This window comes from Crinia signifera, chromosome 9 (genome assembly GCF_055691185.1).
Source record: "Crinia signifera chromosome 9, ASM5569118v1, whole genome shotgun sequence".
NCBI classification, from domain to species: Eukaryota; Metazoa; Chordata; class Amphibia; order Anura; family Myobatrachidae; genus Crinia; species Crinia signifera.
In genome coordinates this window covers 32,453,482-32,470,501 of record NC_139225.1, presented here as the reverse complement: position 1 = coordinate 32,470,501, position 17,020 = coordinate 32,453,482, and the positions used below count along the sequence as shown (strand labels likewise).

The following is a 17,020-nucleotide window of genomic DNA, read 5'->3' as shown; positions in this document are numbered from 1 at the left end:
TGCTTGCAATCATACAGACACTGGACCTGTCCCTCCTGGAAAATGGCTAAAATAGATCTAGTTATACCGCTGAACTTGCTCGTTGTAATGTGGTATAAAATTAATAGGAGGGCACTGTACTGTTACAGAATATGAAGTAAATGCATTATTATGTGGCATAATATGAACTGGAGACATGTATGTTATAAATTGGGGGTACTGTGGGTACTTGTGAATTGGGGGTACTTGTGAATTGGTAATACTGTGTGGTATAATGTGTACTGGCAGCCCTACAATGTGACATAATCTGAATTAGGGAACTACAATGGTTCAGAAAATAAACTAAGACACTGTTACGGGACATACAATTAACGACTGCTGCGGTAAGGTGTGTCTGGAACACAGGTCCTCAAGTATCTGTCCTCCGGGCCCCACACAGTTCATGTTTTCCAGATCACCTGTGGATTTTTAAAACCTGACAGCTGGTGATACACAGTGATATGACTTGTGTAAGGGTTCTGAGGACCACGTTTGGGAACCACTGCTCTGGAAGCAATAGGAAAGGGGCCCATTCAAAAGAGGGACATAACTAGGGTGTTGCATAGCAGGATAGGGGGCGCTGTTGGGGTACTTAATAATTAGCGGTTTTTATTCTTTTCACTGGTAGCTTCCTTCATCTTTAAATTCCAGCATCTCCTGTCCTATCTCCATCCCCCTTTGTTCGCTAATACAACATTCATGGTCCGCATTGCCACTGAGCAGATCTATGTAGTGTATGGCTGCATGGAAATGTACAGTATATGTAGCTGCACACTACATACATCGGTACTTGTTTCCTAGAAGGGCGCCCACGATTTTGATCTTAGACATCACAATGAAAAGAATTGCGTCGGTCGCATCGCATGAAGCCAAAAAATCGCATGCGATGTGACCGACGCGATTACCACGATTTTACATAGGGAACAATGTTAAATGGCCCAATTGACCCGATTTCACATAGGGAACAATGTTAAATGGGCCACAGACCCCAAATACCCACCCTGAAGTGTGAAATGGCCCCCCCAATTGTTAACGCCACCCCACGATCAACGTCAACCCGAAGAGTGGCGAGCCCGCGAGGGGCGGCGGTATGCGTCCTCCGACCTTTTCATACCCCCACTATCCACGTCGGCGTGGAGTTGAGAATAGAAAGTGTGGCGAGCGTAGCGAGCCACCGAGCCCGAAGCGTGTTGAGCGTAGCGAGCCCCTCGGAACACGCTACCGAAGCGTGGCGAGCCCCGCGAGGGGACACGGATTACCTAACATGTATTCCGCGTCCCCTCGCCACGCTTCGGGCTCGTATTCTGCGTCCGCTTGCCACACTTTCTATTCTCAACTCCACGCCGACGTGGATAGTGGGGGTATGAAAAGGTCGGAGGACACGTACCGCCACCCCTCGCAGGCTCGCTGCGCTCGCCACGCTTCGGGTTGACGTTGATCGTGGGGTGGCGTTAACAATTGGGGGGGCCATTTCACACTTCAGGGTGGGTATTTGGGGTCTGTGGCCCATTTAACATTGTTCCCTATGTAAAATCGGTAATCGCGTCGGTCGCATCGCATGCGATTTTTTTGGCCGCATGCGATGCGACCGACGCGATTTACATTTTACCATGCATTTCTATGTAAAATCGCGGCCATTGCATGCCATTATAATGGCATGCAATGTACATGCGATGCACGCGATGGGCGCCCTTCTAGGAAACAAGTTCCCATACATCTGTTCATTTTTAACGCTGATTAAATTCAAGTAGTTTCATATAGCGTAGAACAGACTATTCATGCAGCCCATTGTATCATGTATCGATCAATTGACAATAATAAGTGACAGGTTGGTGTACTGTTTGGTATTGGCTGCAGATAAAGGTCTTTTTAAGAAACACTAGTGACTGGAGGTTGTGTGCTTAGGAGGATGCGACGCTGGATGCTGCAGAGAAGATTCTTCAGCAGTGGAGCAGGGAGTCCGCTGGACGGAAGAAGAAGCAGTGACCACTGTCTCTAGGACAGTTCTGCATCTAACAACTACAGAGAAGCTGGCAATGGTTCATCATATTTCATTCAATTGTATTTTTCTATTATGTAGTGGTTGCGATTTTCGCACCCTCAGATGACTAGAATGTATTAGTATGTACATAACCTTTTGGTAGGTAGGTATATGCTGTTTTCTTTTATTTTTCTTGGATTCTTAACTTTGTGGAGGAATATAAACCAAAATGTTTAAATAGTTATGTTGTCGTTACTTAGCACACAGTCTCTGCAGATGGACGTCTCTGCGGCGACGCTTGCTGAGCACGCTGTCTCTGCGGCGACGCTTGCTGAGCACGCTGTCTCTGCGGCGACGCTTGCTGAGCACGCTGTCTCTGCGGAGGGACTTGTTAAACTCCCTTTATAATACCAGAAAAGACCAAGCATAAGTAGTGCACAAACCATTTATTTGTGACGATAAAACATTTATATCTAAACAGGTGAAACCCATAAGGGTATGGTGGAGATTCCTAAGAGAGATAATCAATTTTAAAGCTTGTACTATAAATAATCGGTCTCTGAATATCCTTCATGTCATCTCCAGTGGTGGTAAAAATGGCTCCTTGCATAAAGCACCAAAACCACGCTTGTATCCAAACACCGAATAATTTGCACAAACACGTTTAGGTTCCACAGCACGGTTACTAGGGGTTTCCTTTCCCAGGTGTTGTGGAACCTGGTCATATTACAGGGGCTGAGGGAGGAGCATGGGAAGGGTTGTGAGGTTGGGTCATTATGGTCCAGCTCTAGATTCTGCTGTATTGAGCCCTCCACTCTGGTTCATCTGCTCTTGGAATTCACGTCGGGCCTGGCGATTCGTTTCTAGAAGATCCTGAAGTTGTGCGTGAAGAAGGTCATTTTTCTCCTCTATGTGATCCAGGCAAAAACTGATCTGGTCCAACATACAGTCCAAAGCAGCATAATCTGAGGAATCAAGGAAAACACATCAAATACAAAAATATATTAGCATTTGAACCCTCCACCTCCATACTTCTAATATGCAAATTAGCTTAATTACAGACTCTTTTTGCCCACAAACTAGATCCGGCACTCAATCAGAAGTTCCCTGTCATTAACTTATAGGTTCGATTCCGGGCAACGGAGAAGACATTTAAATCAATGAGTGAATTGGGGACCAATTAGACATCATGATGACCTTCCGTGAATCACGTTTACCTGCCCTCCACCTGTTACGACTCTAAGGGGATTCCAGACTAGACTGTGAGGCTGTGTGCGTGATTAACGAGGATCACAGTGACACCTATACACTCGCTAACTCTGTTGTCTCTCCCAGTGATCGATTGACGCATGCATTGCTAGGCTTCACCTATAGCAGCCACGTTCGAAGGAGCGAGTTACGCCCGCTCCAACCCTGATGCCCCCAGGTCTTATGTAGGAAAATGCATCAACCACAACTGAGAGATGGACAAGAAGATAACTGACTGCGGCTAATGTTATAATAAGTAACCCCTACATAGGTCAGAAACACCAGGGAGTTGAGTGGAAGAACATGGGAGCAATCCTCCACTGAACTCCCAGGAATGCAACAATGCAAGAAGATGTTATGCAAATACTTAATTCCTCACACCCACACTTGTAACTTTAGAAACACAGCAGGATGTAAACACAGTGTGTCCTGGCATAAATGCAACAATGCATGAAGATGTTATAATACACAATATAACCTGTGTGGAGCTGAATGGCAGTGAGAACATAAGTTCCACACAGATAAACTAGGGATCAGCATAAATACTGTAGATGGAAACCAGCATTTAGCTTAATCCTCTGCAGAATACTGGACTGAGGCAGGGTCAGGAGGGCTGAGGAATATGGCTGATGACCAGCGAAAAGATACAGACAGACTGCACCAATCACCGGCACCTTGGCAGCATGGGAGATACAGGAAACACTCCCAATCAGAATAGCCAAGACTGACAACTTCCTTAACAAGGGGATATAGTACAGGTGAGCAGCCTGAGACACCAGGCCCAGAGCTAATGATCTAATTATACAACAGCTACACATTGAGGACACAGGAGTGAGACTGCATTTACACAGACCCGCCAGAGGCAGCTCGTAACAGGAATGAGCCACTGCTGGCTCATGACACCACCGCCCTGGCAGTACTATTTCTAGGGAACCAGGCAATGCTGCATTCTATATAGTAGAGGAATTCCCACCCTATTTGCAAATAGTAAACAGATATAAACATATATGGGGGCCATAATATGTCCCTGGGTATGAGAACCAAGGGTACTGCTTTCCTAGCACGGCGCCCACGATCTAGATTGTATGTGTGGGGCTGATATCTCAAGCATCTCATGCATCTTATGTGTTTGTGCAGCATAAGATGCATGAGATGATGCAATCGACGAGATTTTTACATTGGAATCAATGTGAAATGGTCCCTGAGACCCAATGTTACATTTATTCCAATGTAAAAAGCCCCCAAAACCCCAATTTTAATTGCTAACCCCCCCTCATGGGTGAAATGGCCCCCCCATTGTTAACGCCACCCCACTATTGACGCCAACCCGAAGCGTGGTGAGCGCAGCGGTACGCGTCCTCCGACCTTTTCATACCCCCACTATCCACGTCGGCGTGGAGTTGATTTTATATAATGTGGCGAGCGCAGCGGGGGGACGCGTAATACATGTGAAGAAGTCCGCGTCCACTCGCCACGCTTCGGGCTCGGTGGCTCGCTGCGCTCACCACACTATATAAAATCAACTCCACGCCGACGTGCATAGTGGGGGTATGAAAAGGTCGGAGGACGCGTACCGCCGCCCCTCGCGGGCTCGCTGTGCTCCCCACGCTTCGGGTTGGCGTTGATAGTGCTGGTGGCGTTAACAATGGTTATTGGGGGCTCACGATTTTTTATCTCATGGATCTCATGCATCTTATGGATGCATAAGATCCATGAGATGCATAAGATGAGATCCATACGATTAAAAAATAGTTTCAATTGTATTGATTGTATGCCTTAAGTAAGGCATACAATCAGTGAGACGGGCGCCATGCTAGGAAAGCAGTACCGAACCAAGTAACCCTTTAAGTGCCAAGGTTGCTGCGAGGGTTCCTCAAACTATCCGCTAAAAATACCAGGAACACGCTCAGCTACTGTTCTCTTAGTATAACTACAAATACAGCCAAGTGAATTGAAGTTTAGTTAAATATTGCACCCAAATAAAAAACGGTCGCTGTAAGCGGCGTTGGCATTTTTAATGGATATTTTGAGGATCTCTCACAAAGGGTTAATTTAAAAAAAAGTCTGCTTGTCAATTTTCACACCTATTCTGACAAAGTCCCTTGGCACTCAAAAGGTTAATGTCTATTTAACCACCTTTGAGATACATCTGCAGCCAGGAAAATGTTACCTAGCGAGGTCGTTTCCCAGGTCTGTTCTGCTCTGCTGTGTTCCCATCTGTACAGAGGAAATCTGTCCTGCACAAGTACAGAAGGGACTTATATCTCCTGCTGTTGTAAACTGTGATCCCTGACAGTGCAGGGACAGGGCTCCGAAAGCTGCGAAGCGCTGACCCGGAAGCCAGGGGGGTCTGCGCATGTGCGGTTATGCGCTGACCCCGCTGACCGTACTGCCGCCCGGGCAGTGCGAAGTGTAGCCATAGGCTACAATGGGCTATCGCCATCCCAGCTGCGGTCCCCCTAAAATACATTCAGGGGATACTTAATATTTGTGGTTAATGTTTGGGGATTTAGCCACAAATATTACTTGATAAATGGGGCCCTGAGAGTGATGCGGTCTGGTACTGCCAACATCACTCCCGGAAGCATGCCCCCGAACGCCACTCACACTGCATGTGCGATTACAGGAGTGATCTTGGTGTGCTGATGAAGTGGGAGGGGGGAATACTGTCCATCTAAACCCACACACAACTATACATACATAGATCATCAGGCATTTCCCCTGAGCTAAGCCTGTCTCACTATCAGCACTAGAAACATTCTGTAAATGGCTGATTTCTGCCAGCAGGAGCCCGCGACTAGGTGATTCCTGTTGCAACCAGAGGTCCCATACAATACCAACCCAGCAGTGTTTAGCAATAACAATACCTTACAGAGTTTGTAGTGTCAACACAGAGAACCCAGCTAACAATAAGCAATCCAAATATTGTGCCTTTATATTTAGTATGGCGTGTGAGGTATTGCTTGTACTAAGAGTTTCCTTACTGCACAGTGATGGCCTGTTCTATGCTGGCTAGTGACCAGATACGGCTAAATCTATAGTATGGAAGTGCCTGATAGATGCAGTACTACAACTCGTGCTCAGACCACTGCACCAGCTTCTGCCCATGCTAGTGTCATCCCTTCCCCTGGTGTACAAACATGTGGCTCAGGGCCTTATTCTAGTTCACTCTTTCTGACAAAATCCTTCTTAAATGGACAAAACCATGTGCACTGCAGGGGGGCAGATGTAAAATGTGCAGAGTTAGATTTGGGTGAGTTATTTTGTTTCTGTGCAGGGTAAATACTGGCTGCTTTATTTTTACACTGCAATATAGATCTCACTTTGAAGTAAAACCCCACCCAAATCTAACTCTCCCTGCACAAGTAACATCTACCCCACCTGCAGTGCACATGGTTTTGTCCATCTAAGAAGGATTTTGTCAGAAAGAGTGAACTAGAATAACCCCCTCCGTGTGCAAGGACTGAGACACCTAGGCCCTTATTCAGATCTGATTGCAGTACAAATTTGTTCTCAAAATAGGCAAAACCATGTGCACTGCAGGTGGGGCAGATGTAACATGTATAGAGAGAGTTAGATTTGTGTGATTTATTTTGTTTCTGTGCAGGGTAAATACTGGCTGCATTATTTTTACACTGCAATTAAGATTTCAACACACCCCACCCAAATGTAACTCTCTCTGCACATGTTACATCTGCCCCACCTGCAGTGCACATGGTTTTGTCCATTTTGAGAACAAATTTGTACAGCGATCTGAATAAGGACCATAATTTCAATGTCTTTATCTGCATCCAAGTGGTTGTGAGAGGTGCGCTACTATTAGGCAGCTGGTACTGGGGTAGTCAGCATGTAGCAGTGATGATAGCAGATAGGTACATAAAGGTTATGCAGCGTGTAGCAGTGATGATAGCAGAATAGCAGATAAGTATATATAGGTTATGCAGTGATGATATCAGATAGGTATATATAGGTTATGCAGCGTGCGGCAGTGATGACAGCAGATAGGTACATATAAGTTATGCAGCGTGCGACAGTGATGATAGCTGATAGGTATATATAGGTTATGCATTGTGCAGCAGTGATGACAGAAGATAGGTGTCTATATAGGTTATACAGCGTGCGGCAGTGATGATAGCAGATAGGTATATATAAGTTATGCAACGTGCGGCAGTGATGATAGCAGATAGGTACATATAAGTTATGCAGCGTGCGGCAGTGATGATAGCAGATAGGTACATATAGGTTATGCAGCGTGCGGCAGTGATGATAGCTGATAGGTATATATAGGTTATGCATTGTGCAGCAGTGATGACAGAAGATAGGTGTCTATATAGGTTATACAGCGTGCGGCAGTGATGATAGCAGATAGGTATATATAAGTTATGCAACGTGCGGCAGTGATGATAGCAGATAGGTACATATAAGTTATGCAACGTGCGGCAGTGATGACAGCAGATAGGTACATATAAGTTATGCAGCGTGCGGCAGTGATGATAGCAGATAGGTACATATAGGTTATGCAGTGATGATAGCAGATAGGTACATATAGGTTATGCAGTGATGATAGCAGATAGGTACATATAGGTTATGCAGCGTGCGGCAGTGATGATAGCTGATAGGTATATATAGGTTATGCATTGTGCAGCAGTGATGACAGAAGATAGGTGTCTATATAGGTTATACAGCGTGCGGCAGTGATGATAGCAGATAGGTATATATAGGTTATGCAGCGTGCGGCAGTGATGACAGCATATAGGTACATATAAGTTATGCAACGTGCGGCAGTGATGACAGCAGATAGGTACATATAAGTTATGCAACGTGCGGCAGTGATGATAGCAGATACTGTAGGTACATATAGGTTATGCAGCGTGCGGCAGTTATGACAGAAGATAGGTACATAGAGGTTATGCAGCGTGCGGCAGTGATGATAGCAGATAGGTGTATATATAGGTTATGCGCGTGCGGCAGTTATGACAGTAGATAGGTGTCTATATCGGTTATGCAGCGTGCAGCAGTGATGATAGCAGATAGGTACATATAGGTTATGCATCGTGCGGCAGTGATGACAGCAGATAGGTACATATAAGTTATGCAGCGTGCGGCAGTGATGATAGCAGATAGGTACATATAGGTTATGCAGTGATGATAGCAGATAGGTATATATAGGTTATGCATCGTGCGGCAGTGATGACAGCAGATAGGTACATATAAGTTATGCAGCGTGTGGCAGTGATGATAGCAGATAGGTACATATAGGTTATGCAGTGATGATAGCAGATAGGTATATATAGGTTATGCATCGTGCGGCAGTGATGACAGCAGATAGGTACATATAAGTTATGCAGAGTGCGGCAGTGATGATAGCAGATAGGTACATATAGGTTATGCAGTGATGATAGCAGATAGGTATATATAGGTTATGCAGCGTGCGGCAGTGATGACAGCAGATAGGTACATATAGGTTATGCAGTGATGTGAGCAGATATATAGGTTATGGAGCGTGTAGCAGTGATGACAGCAGATAGGTACATATAGGTTATGCAGTGATGATAGCAGATAGGTACATATAGGTTATGCAGCGTGCGGCAGTTATAACAGAAGATCGGTTATGCAGCGTGCGGCAGTGATGATAGCAGATAGGTACATATAGGTTATGCAGCGTGCGGCAGTGATGATAGCAGATAGGTATATATAAAGGTATATATATATATAGTTTATACAGCATGTGACGAACCTTCCTCAGCGGACACGTCGCCCAGAGGGAACTGCGGATCCCCATTAGGTCCTGACATTGTCTCCCTGTCATGTGATGTGACAGCTGGTCATGTGACTCTTCTTCACACCGGTGACCACATCGCCGGCAGCCGTGACGTATTCAGCGCTCTTAGCCTATGGGTGCTCATTGCTAGGTCACGCAGCCCTCCCTTCATTAAATAATACAGTGATCTGGGCGGGGCCTGCCGGGGTGAAGATGGCCGCTTACAAGGTGCATGAGTTTGGCTGCCGGACGTGGCGGCTGTTAGGGCCGCACCGTGGCGCCGCGGCCAGGCTACGAGTCCCCCTGCCACGGGGTCCAGCCCGAGACACCATGCATCCCCTTGGTGCAGCTGGGAGGGGCTATACCTGTCTCCCCGGCTCTGTGACCTCGATACGGGGGGCCAGTATGCCCCTGTCAGCGCCATACACCGCATTTATCGCCTGCTGGCGCGGGTACCGTGCCGGAGACCAGAGGCAGGAAGCCGGGAAAGGGAGCCGCAGGATGTGGGGCCTGGTGTTTGCAGTAGGGGGTGCCCTGGGGGTGGCCCAGACCCTGAGGCAGAGCTTGGGGGAGCAGCGGGCGGAGGAGGAGGAGCAGCAGCAGCAGGTACGGTATAGTACAGTATATGTCAAATCCTCTTCTCCACCTAGCGGACTAAGGGCCAGATGTACTAAGCTTGAAAAGTTTTAAAATGGAGCCAGTCAACTCATAACTATCATGTCACAGGCTGTGTTTGAAAAATGACAGGTCGGAGCTGGTTGGTTATCACTTTTCAAGGCTTAGTACATCTCGCGCCATGTTAGAACAGGACTATTAGACTCTATATTCCGAAACTTGTAATGTCCGGTTCGGGAGGGTGCATGTGATAGCTTTCACTAGGGGAATGGGGAAGGGTCATTTTTACAGCCTCCTCATATGGTTTAGATCGTTCCGGTTTTTATGACCTTCCCGTACCATTCAGGGAGGCTTTCTTCTATCCCTGGTGACAGATGTCATAGCAGCCCCACCGGACCGCAGATGCGGATTACTTGACGTGTATTCCGCGGGGCTCGGTGGCTCGCTGTGTTCGTCGTGTTCGCCACACTTTGTACAATCAACTCTGCGCCGACGTGGATAGTGGGGGTATGAAAAGCTTGGGAGGACGCGTACCACGTCCCCTCGTGGGGTTGCCATGGATAGTGGGGGTGTTTCAGGAACACATTCACACCTGTCATGTCAGGCAGGTTAAAATGGTCAATGGTTCCCACACAATGTAATAAGCGCTGACTGACTGCGCTGACTATGTAAGCTCCGGCTGGCCACGAATGGGCGGGAACACAACGCTGATACTGACAGGTATGCTGGCCACGGGAACACTAACGTTGATTCTGACAGGGACGCTATGCTAACTAGGTAACGGGCGCCTGATAATACACAAGTACCTTAAAAAAAAAAATATATATATATATATATATAATGTAATACCTGTGAAAGTTGATTTGTTCTAAAAATGTCAGCGATAATGACCATCAATATCATTGTATTATCTGTCTCCACAATGAGCCATTCACATATATCACAGCAAGTAATGAGGCTAAACCAGTTTGAAACATTCTTCTCCTGTGGGAGAGCAGCCCCCTGCCACATGATGGACAGTCTCTTTAACAATATTCCCACCCAAAAACTAAAATGCTTTTTCTTTGGAGCTCACAAAGATAAAATGCACAGTTCTACCGATCGCTCATCACCTCAGAGTCTTAGATGACTGCGAGTAGATAGCCGCAACCCAGACAGAATGAAAACCCACCCCGTGCAAATATGTAATATGTAAATATTCGGTATCCACCCGCACATCCATACGCAATTCCCAAACCATCACATGATATTTTCAGTCTGTTCAAATGTAAGCGTGACCTACCGGTTATCTGTGACAGAGACCGGCTGAGCCTGGTTCTGACATCACAAACTCTGCCGTAAGACGCCTAGTTTTGCTTCCAAATGACTGACCTAGCGTTCCTATTCCTACGTAATGGTTTACACCTGTAATGCCGCAGTACCATGATAAAGTGTTGGCTTTGTGTTACTAAACCATTGCTGTCTTTGTTTAGGTCCCTGATGGTGGTCTGCAGCTTACACTTTACCAATACAAAACCTGCCCCTTCTGCAGTAAGGTCCGGACCTTCCTAGAGTATCACCAGCTGCCACATGAGATTGTGGAAGTCAATCCTGTTCTGCGAAAAGAGATTAAATTCTCCAATTACAGGAAGGTTCCCATCCTCCTCGCTGATGCCGGCTGCCCTATCGTAAGTGTCTTTCTCCGTACGGTCCTTTTATAGACCTCTAAACATACTCATTTTATAAATATAGCTATGTAGGGACATTAATTAAGGCTGATAGATTTTTGTATTGACTAACCGTTTTATTATCACTAGCATAGCAGGAAATTTGGTTCTCATCCTGCACTAGCCTTGTTTCCAGTGCTCTCCCTCTCAAGCAGCAGCTGTGGTCCTTTCCATCCTCATTTGCCAGGCAGCAGGTCATTGAGTGCTATTGCCTGTAATCAGTCCTCCGTTTGTGTATTCATCCCACTTTTTTTATTGTTCACTGTTGGCGTGTTGCCTAGCATGTCAACACTGACCATTGCAACACTGATGACATTTCAACAAATGTTTGTCTCAACGGAACATTGGCTTCACCTTCCTGGTAGCAGCTGCGGCAGTCCTGGGTCTGGTGGACATCTGCGGCAGCAAGTACGTGACCCTAACCCCTATCTTTCCCGCAGCCGAATCTTAATGTCAAGATTCAATAGAATGATTTAGTTTCACACTCTTACATTGTGAAATGTCGACTGCTTTTCGCTTGTTTGAAAAATAGTTTTTTTTTGTTTTGTTTTTTTATATTTGTTCATTGTGTTTCTCCTGCTATAGCACTATGAACGCTTGGTAGCATCCTATAAGTGAAGGATAATATGATAAGAGCCGCCAATAATACCACAGATACATTTAATGAGCAGCCACGACTGGCCCCTCTGTATTTATTAGGCAGCAATCTCCTGAACCTTGGTCCAGCTCATAAAAAGGCAGCACCTTGCATTTAAGTGACGTGTACATGGCAAGTGTATTGATGAGGCTTAGACTATGGGGGTGACTGGGTGCAGTGTAAAATAGCAAAGGAAGTGGGTCACATTTTGGAATGTATAGGTGACTTGTTGTTTATGTTTTTACAGCAATTGAATGACTCCTCTGTGATCATCAGTGCAATAAAAACTTTCCTCATCTCCAAGTAAGTTCATGGAAGGCACGGCTGATGCCACGGACTTTAATTTTGTTATGGTGTTCTTCGTTTTGCTGTTGAGCTTATAATACACTTATTGTGTGTCTGCAATCTTTCTTTACAGAAATAAAAGCTTGGAAGAGATTGTGTCTTATTATCCAGCTATTACAGTCACAAATGAGAAAGGGAAGGAGGCGTTGGAGTATCAGAACAGATACTGGCTCATGCTGGATGAGCAGGAGACGAAGGAGGTGTACGCACACAAGGAGACACAGATGTGAGTGTTACACTGTGCCGGGTACTGTGCTCTTGTTTTGCCCAATGTTGAATAATAGAAAATAGAGTTTAACAGAATCCATGCTGCCTTAACGCTATAGGTCACTCAGACTCTGCTTACAATCAGACGTTAATTATTGTGGCTATATGAAATATTGGACGTGATCAAGAGGGAATAATCGCAACTCGACAGGATCATGTTCAGGATCTGTGAAATATTGTGCAGGAGGAAATGGGGTTGGGTCCCATTTAAATATGCAGGATCTTTAGGATTAGGTGAGTGGCTGTAACGCTGGGTAACATTGCACAGGATCAGGAAGTAATGTACTGGGGTCTCTAAAATATTATACAGCACCACCAGGTAATAGTCCAATATGGCTGAGCTACTGTTCTGGGTAAGTGGGTAATGGCAAGTGGTTCTGGGAAATATTGTGCAGAGGAAGGAGGAAATGCAATACACTGATTGTGGGTGGGAATAGTTGAGGTTCCTAAAACGTTATAGAGATGCAGCACGGTAATCACATTGTGGCTGCCAGGATTTATATTATGAAGCCAGGTGGCAGCTTTGAAAATCAAAGTGGCAGTGTCCTGGCTCCTCATTGGTCACCGAACATTCGATTATAAGATGTCTTGGTAACCCTATGGCTGCTTAAAGAGGCCGGTGCCAGTGAAACTGTGTTCAAAGATGTGTCTGCTAGCTTTCCCCCAAGCCATGCCTAGGCTCTCCAGTTGATGTGAAACTACAAGTCCCAGCATGCTCTGCTCTAGTTTTCCTTTAAGGAAATGCTTAAACTCTTGCAGAGAATGCTGGGATATGCAGTTTTGCAACCGTTGCAGAGCCCAAGTTTGCCCAGGCCTGGTCTATGCAACATGACCCAGCTCAGAAGAGTGCTGGGAGGTGGAGCTGCTCAGCCAGGCCCAGATGGCTGCATCAGCCTATCCAATCTCTTTTGGCATTTGCCAGTTTGCAGATCAATAGCAGATCATAGAGTATATGTTACCTCACGAAAGTGACAAGATTGTACTTTAAACAGCCCAAGAAACCACTGTACAATGTAGCTGTTTCACCTAATTTTCCTTTTTCTTGTTTGTAGGGAAGAAATGAAATGGCGCCGGTGGGCAGATGACTGGCTGGTCCACCTCATTTCTCCTAACGTCTACCGAACACCAGGGGAAGCCCTTGCCTCCTTTGACTACATTGTTCGGGAGGGGAACTTTGGTCCAGTGGAAGGCATATTTGCCAAATATGTGGGAGCGACCGCCATGTTTTTCATTGGCAAGAGACTGAAAAGCAGGTTCGTAATCTCTTTCTATCATGTTAGTTATTGCACACATTCCTCAATCTTGTGTGATCTTGGGAGGTGGATGTCGGGCGTTTGGCTGGGGTGGAATTTAATAAGGCTCTTTATGTAAAAGGCGCCACAAGTGGTTGGCAGCGCTGTACATATGGCACACATTAAAACAGATGAGGGTATACGGAACCAAAGATTACAGTAACTGAAGAACTAAAATAGAGCGCAGAATTAGCCATACAATACTCTGTACACAATACAGCTGACATGTAGGGAAGTGGTTTATGTACCACCAGAGGTGGGTTGTCATTGGTAGAGATGCAGGTATAGATGGTAGGTGAGAGCTATAATAGATGTGCGAGAGAAGAGGGTGGGGAGGACAGGAGGGAAGAGGGCCCTGCACCAAGGAGCTTTCAGTCTAGAGGTTAACAGTCTTCTCTCTGGTCCTGTTGCAGACACAACTTACAAGACGATGTCCGGCAGGACCTGTATAATGCTGCCAATCTGTGGGTGGCAACGGTGGGAAAACACAGGAAGTTCCTCGGCGGCTCACAGCCAAACCTCGCAGATCTGGTGAGACTCAACTTCTGTTCTTACCTATGTGATGAATGAATCTGTCTAGTCAGTAATGCATTGACCCAGAGCTGCTCTTCCCTCACAGGCTGTTTATGGGGTCCTTCGCGTCATGGAGGGATTACAGTCCTTCGATGACTTGATGTCAAACACCAAAATCAAGCCCTGGTACCAGAGGATGACCAGAGCCATACATGGACACGCCGGCAGACAATGAAAGGACATTTTATGCGGTTTTCCTGTTCTTTAAGGGCTTTAAATCTTCAGGACAAAAAGAAAAACGGTCTTCAGGCTCTTTCATCCTGATAAGCGGGTGTGGATGATTTTCCTTATGGTCAGCAGTTTGTATGGAAACATGAGACTTGGGACAGTTTGTTACATGTTAAACACAGCCATAGGTAGTCTAGCATGGTGTTTACAACTGATTAAGGGTATTTAAGCCCTATGGTCAGGTAACCATGGTGTCCTATACTAGTACTGCTGCTGGGTAACGTTTGGAAATCTGTTTATTTTTTTTATTTCTATCATTGGGGAACACTTCTTGGCCCCAGAAGAGTCTTCCTAAAGTTGATGGACATACTCCTGAATGCTCTTCACCCCGCAGTAACCCATGCAACGTGATCTGAACATGGTAGATATTTGGAAGTTCTCTCTGGAGATGCTCTGACACCAATGACTGTGTTAAATGCTGACAACTCCCAGGCTCCCAGGCTTGGTTTGCCACTGCAGTGGACTATGAAACTACATATACTTAAGGATATATTTTGTAAAAGAGGTGAAATAGACATTTAGCGTGTGCTATTCTTTCACGTTATAATATAACCTTCTGTATTCATTTTGGGTTGGGTTTAATTAATGTCATTTGCATACAATAGCCTAACCCTATTCTATACAATTTGGTGGTTTAATCTATTGACCGGGGAAGAGCATTCCTGCTCAATTACTGACTGGGTGGGTTAATCAGAGGTGGGGCTTTATGAGTCAAATCAGAGAGTGGAGCTAGGCTTTGTGTTCTGGCATGAAGTACAGAGGGGAGGGGGAGGAAGGAGGAATCTGGTGTAGGAGAAACATTGGCTCTTTCTGCCATCAAAGTCCACACCAGCTGCTGTCATCAGATGACCAACCCCATTTTTTAAACTTTTAGATGGTTCATAATTGAACATTTTCTAGATTTTTATACTATAAATCACTGATCCTCAAACATGGTCTGCAGGACCTCACACAGTGCATGTTTTGCAGGTCTCCTCAGAATCACAAATGAAATAATTAGCTCCACCTGTGGATCTTTTAAAATGTATCAATGAGTAATAAATGCACCTGTGCACCGGCCTGGAAACTGTATGGGGGGACTGAGTTTGAGAACCCCTGCTATAAACCACAGGTTTTCAAACTCAGTCCCCATGCAGTCTCCCCCCCCCCCCCCCCCCCCCCCCCCAAGGTATCCTGTAGATGTTTAAAATGTGACAGTTGGTGATAGAGCCCTTTCCGCGGGTGACATGTCAACCATGATCTGTTTGTAGTTCTGAGGACCGAGTGTCAGAACCACTGCTATAATCAATCAATTTTTTTTTTTTTGATCAAGGCTACTCAACGTTGAATACCTACAGCGGGGGGCAGCCATCTTGTAGACCAGGCATGTGCAAACTGTGTCCCTCCAGCTGTTGTGAAACTACACATACCAGCATGCCTTGCCATAGTTTTAGCATTCCCTAATAGCAACATTGTGGCAAGGCATGATGGGACTTGTAGTTTCACAACAGCTGGAGGGCCATAGTTTGGACATGCCTGTTTGTAGACTGAACCATCATTGTTGAACCTGCAGCCCACCTGCTCACCTATTGACATCACTGAGGCACTTTTTCTTGTGCAGATATTTTTTGTTACCACCAGGTTAAGTGAATAACTAGTTCTTTTTAATATGGTTGTGTAGTTACAGCACAGCACTGTAGGATATTGCACTCCTATGCTTTTTCTGTGTAATGGATATACTGTAATAAGGATGATATTTCTGGCAGCTGGTCGGCTATATCAATAGGTTTGTCTTTTTAATAAATGGTAGATCTTCTGCCTAAAACAATCAGATCTTTATTTACACTCACAAATTATCAGGCGGGAAAGTAAAAGATGATCCGGCCTCTCGTGGCAGAAGCTTAAAAGAATAGATGGAAGAAAAAGTTTGAGTAGACAATGACCCTGTATCAGAGGCAGAGGCCTTAGTCGTGCTGCATCTGCCTCTGATGCAGGGTCATTGTTACCCAAACTTTTTCTCCCATCTATTCTATTAAACTTCTGCCGCGAGAGGCCAGATGTGCCCCACCTTCTATGCAAATACGCATTCTCAATAACAGGGATTCTGACTTGGCCGGTTATTACTGCCCTAGGGTCCATGTTAGTGGATGTGCGTACTCTGTAAGCCACTCCCCTGCCCCTGAGCATGTTTGCAACTTAGGCAGTAAAACTATTTCAGCTAATTGCTCCTCCTCCCTCAGCAGCTATTTTAAACTCATGCTGCTTATAGCTTCAGTATGGTGAGGGTGTTGGGTTCTTGTCTCCGCTTGTACCTTGCTCTGTGCAGTTCTTGCTGCTGGATTATTCAGTATTTTTTTTTTTTATATATAT

At 45.6% G+C, this 17,020-nt stretch overlaps 3 protein-coding genes across 4 annotated transcripts in view; 2 read left to right on the top strand and 1 right to left on the bottom strand.

Moving 5' to 3' along the window:
• KYAT1 (kynurenine aminotransferase 1) overlaps positions 1 to 2,239 on the top strand; it is a 41,571-nt gene extending 39,332 nt beyond the window's left edge. For both annotated transcript variants that reach the window (XM_083158724.1, XM_083158723.1), the window contains one exon: positions 1,924 to 2,239. In XM_083158724.1, coding sequence (XP_083014850.1) covers positions 1,924 to 2,004 — 81 coding nt within the window. In that variant the 3' untranslated portion in view covers positions 2,005 to 2,239. The remainder of the gene's footprint in view (positions 1 to 1,923) is intronic.
• Positions 2,240 to 2,430: 191 nt separating this feature from the next.
• On the bottom strand, positions 2,431 to 9,282 carry BBLN (bublin coiled coil protein). The gene is made up of 2 exons (XM_083158726.1): positions 8,985 to 9,282; positions 2,431 to 2,964 (listed from the first exon to the last, which is right to left on the bottom strand). The coding sequence occupies exons 1-2, from the start codon at positions 9,040 to 9,042 to the stop codon at positions 2,774 to 2,776; spliced, it is 249 nt and encodes an 82-aa protein (XP_083014852.1). The 5' UTR covers positions 9,043 to 9,282; the 3' UTR covers positions 2,431 to 2,773.
• On the top strand, positions 9,188 to 17,008 carry PTGES2 (prostaglandin E synthase 2). Its single transcript, XM_083158725.1, has 7 exons — positions 9,188 to 9,614; positions 11,096 to 11,290; positions 12,214 to 12,269; positions 12,385 to 12,537; positions 13,631 to 13,831; positions 14,284 to 14,401; positions 14,490 to 17,008. Exons 1-7 carry the CDS (start codon positions 9,222 to 9,224, stop codon positions 14,616 to 14,618), a joined length of 1,245 nt encoding a protein of 414 aa, XP_083014851.1. The 5' UTR covers positions 9,188 to 9,221; the 3' UTR covers positions 14,619 to 17,008.
• Positions 17,009 to 17,020: the final 12 nt, after the last annotated feature.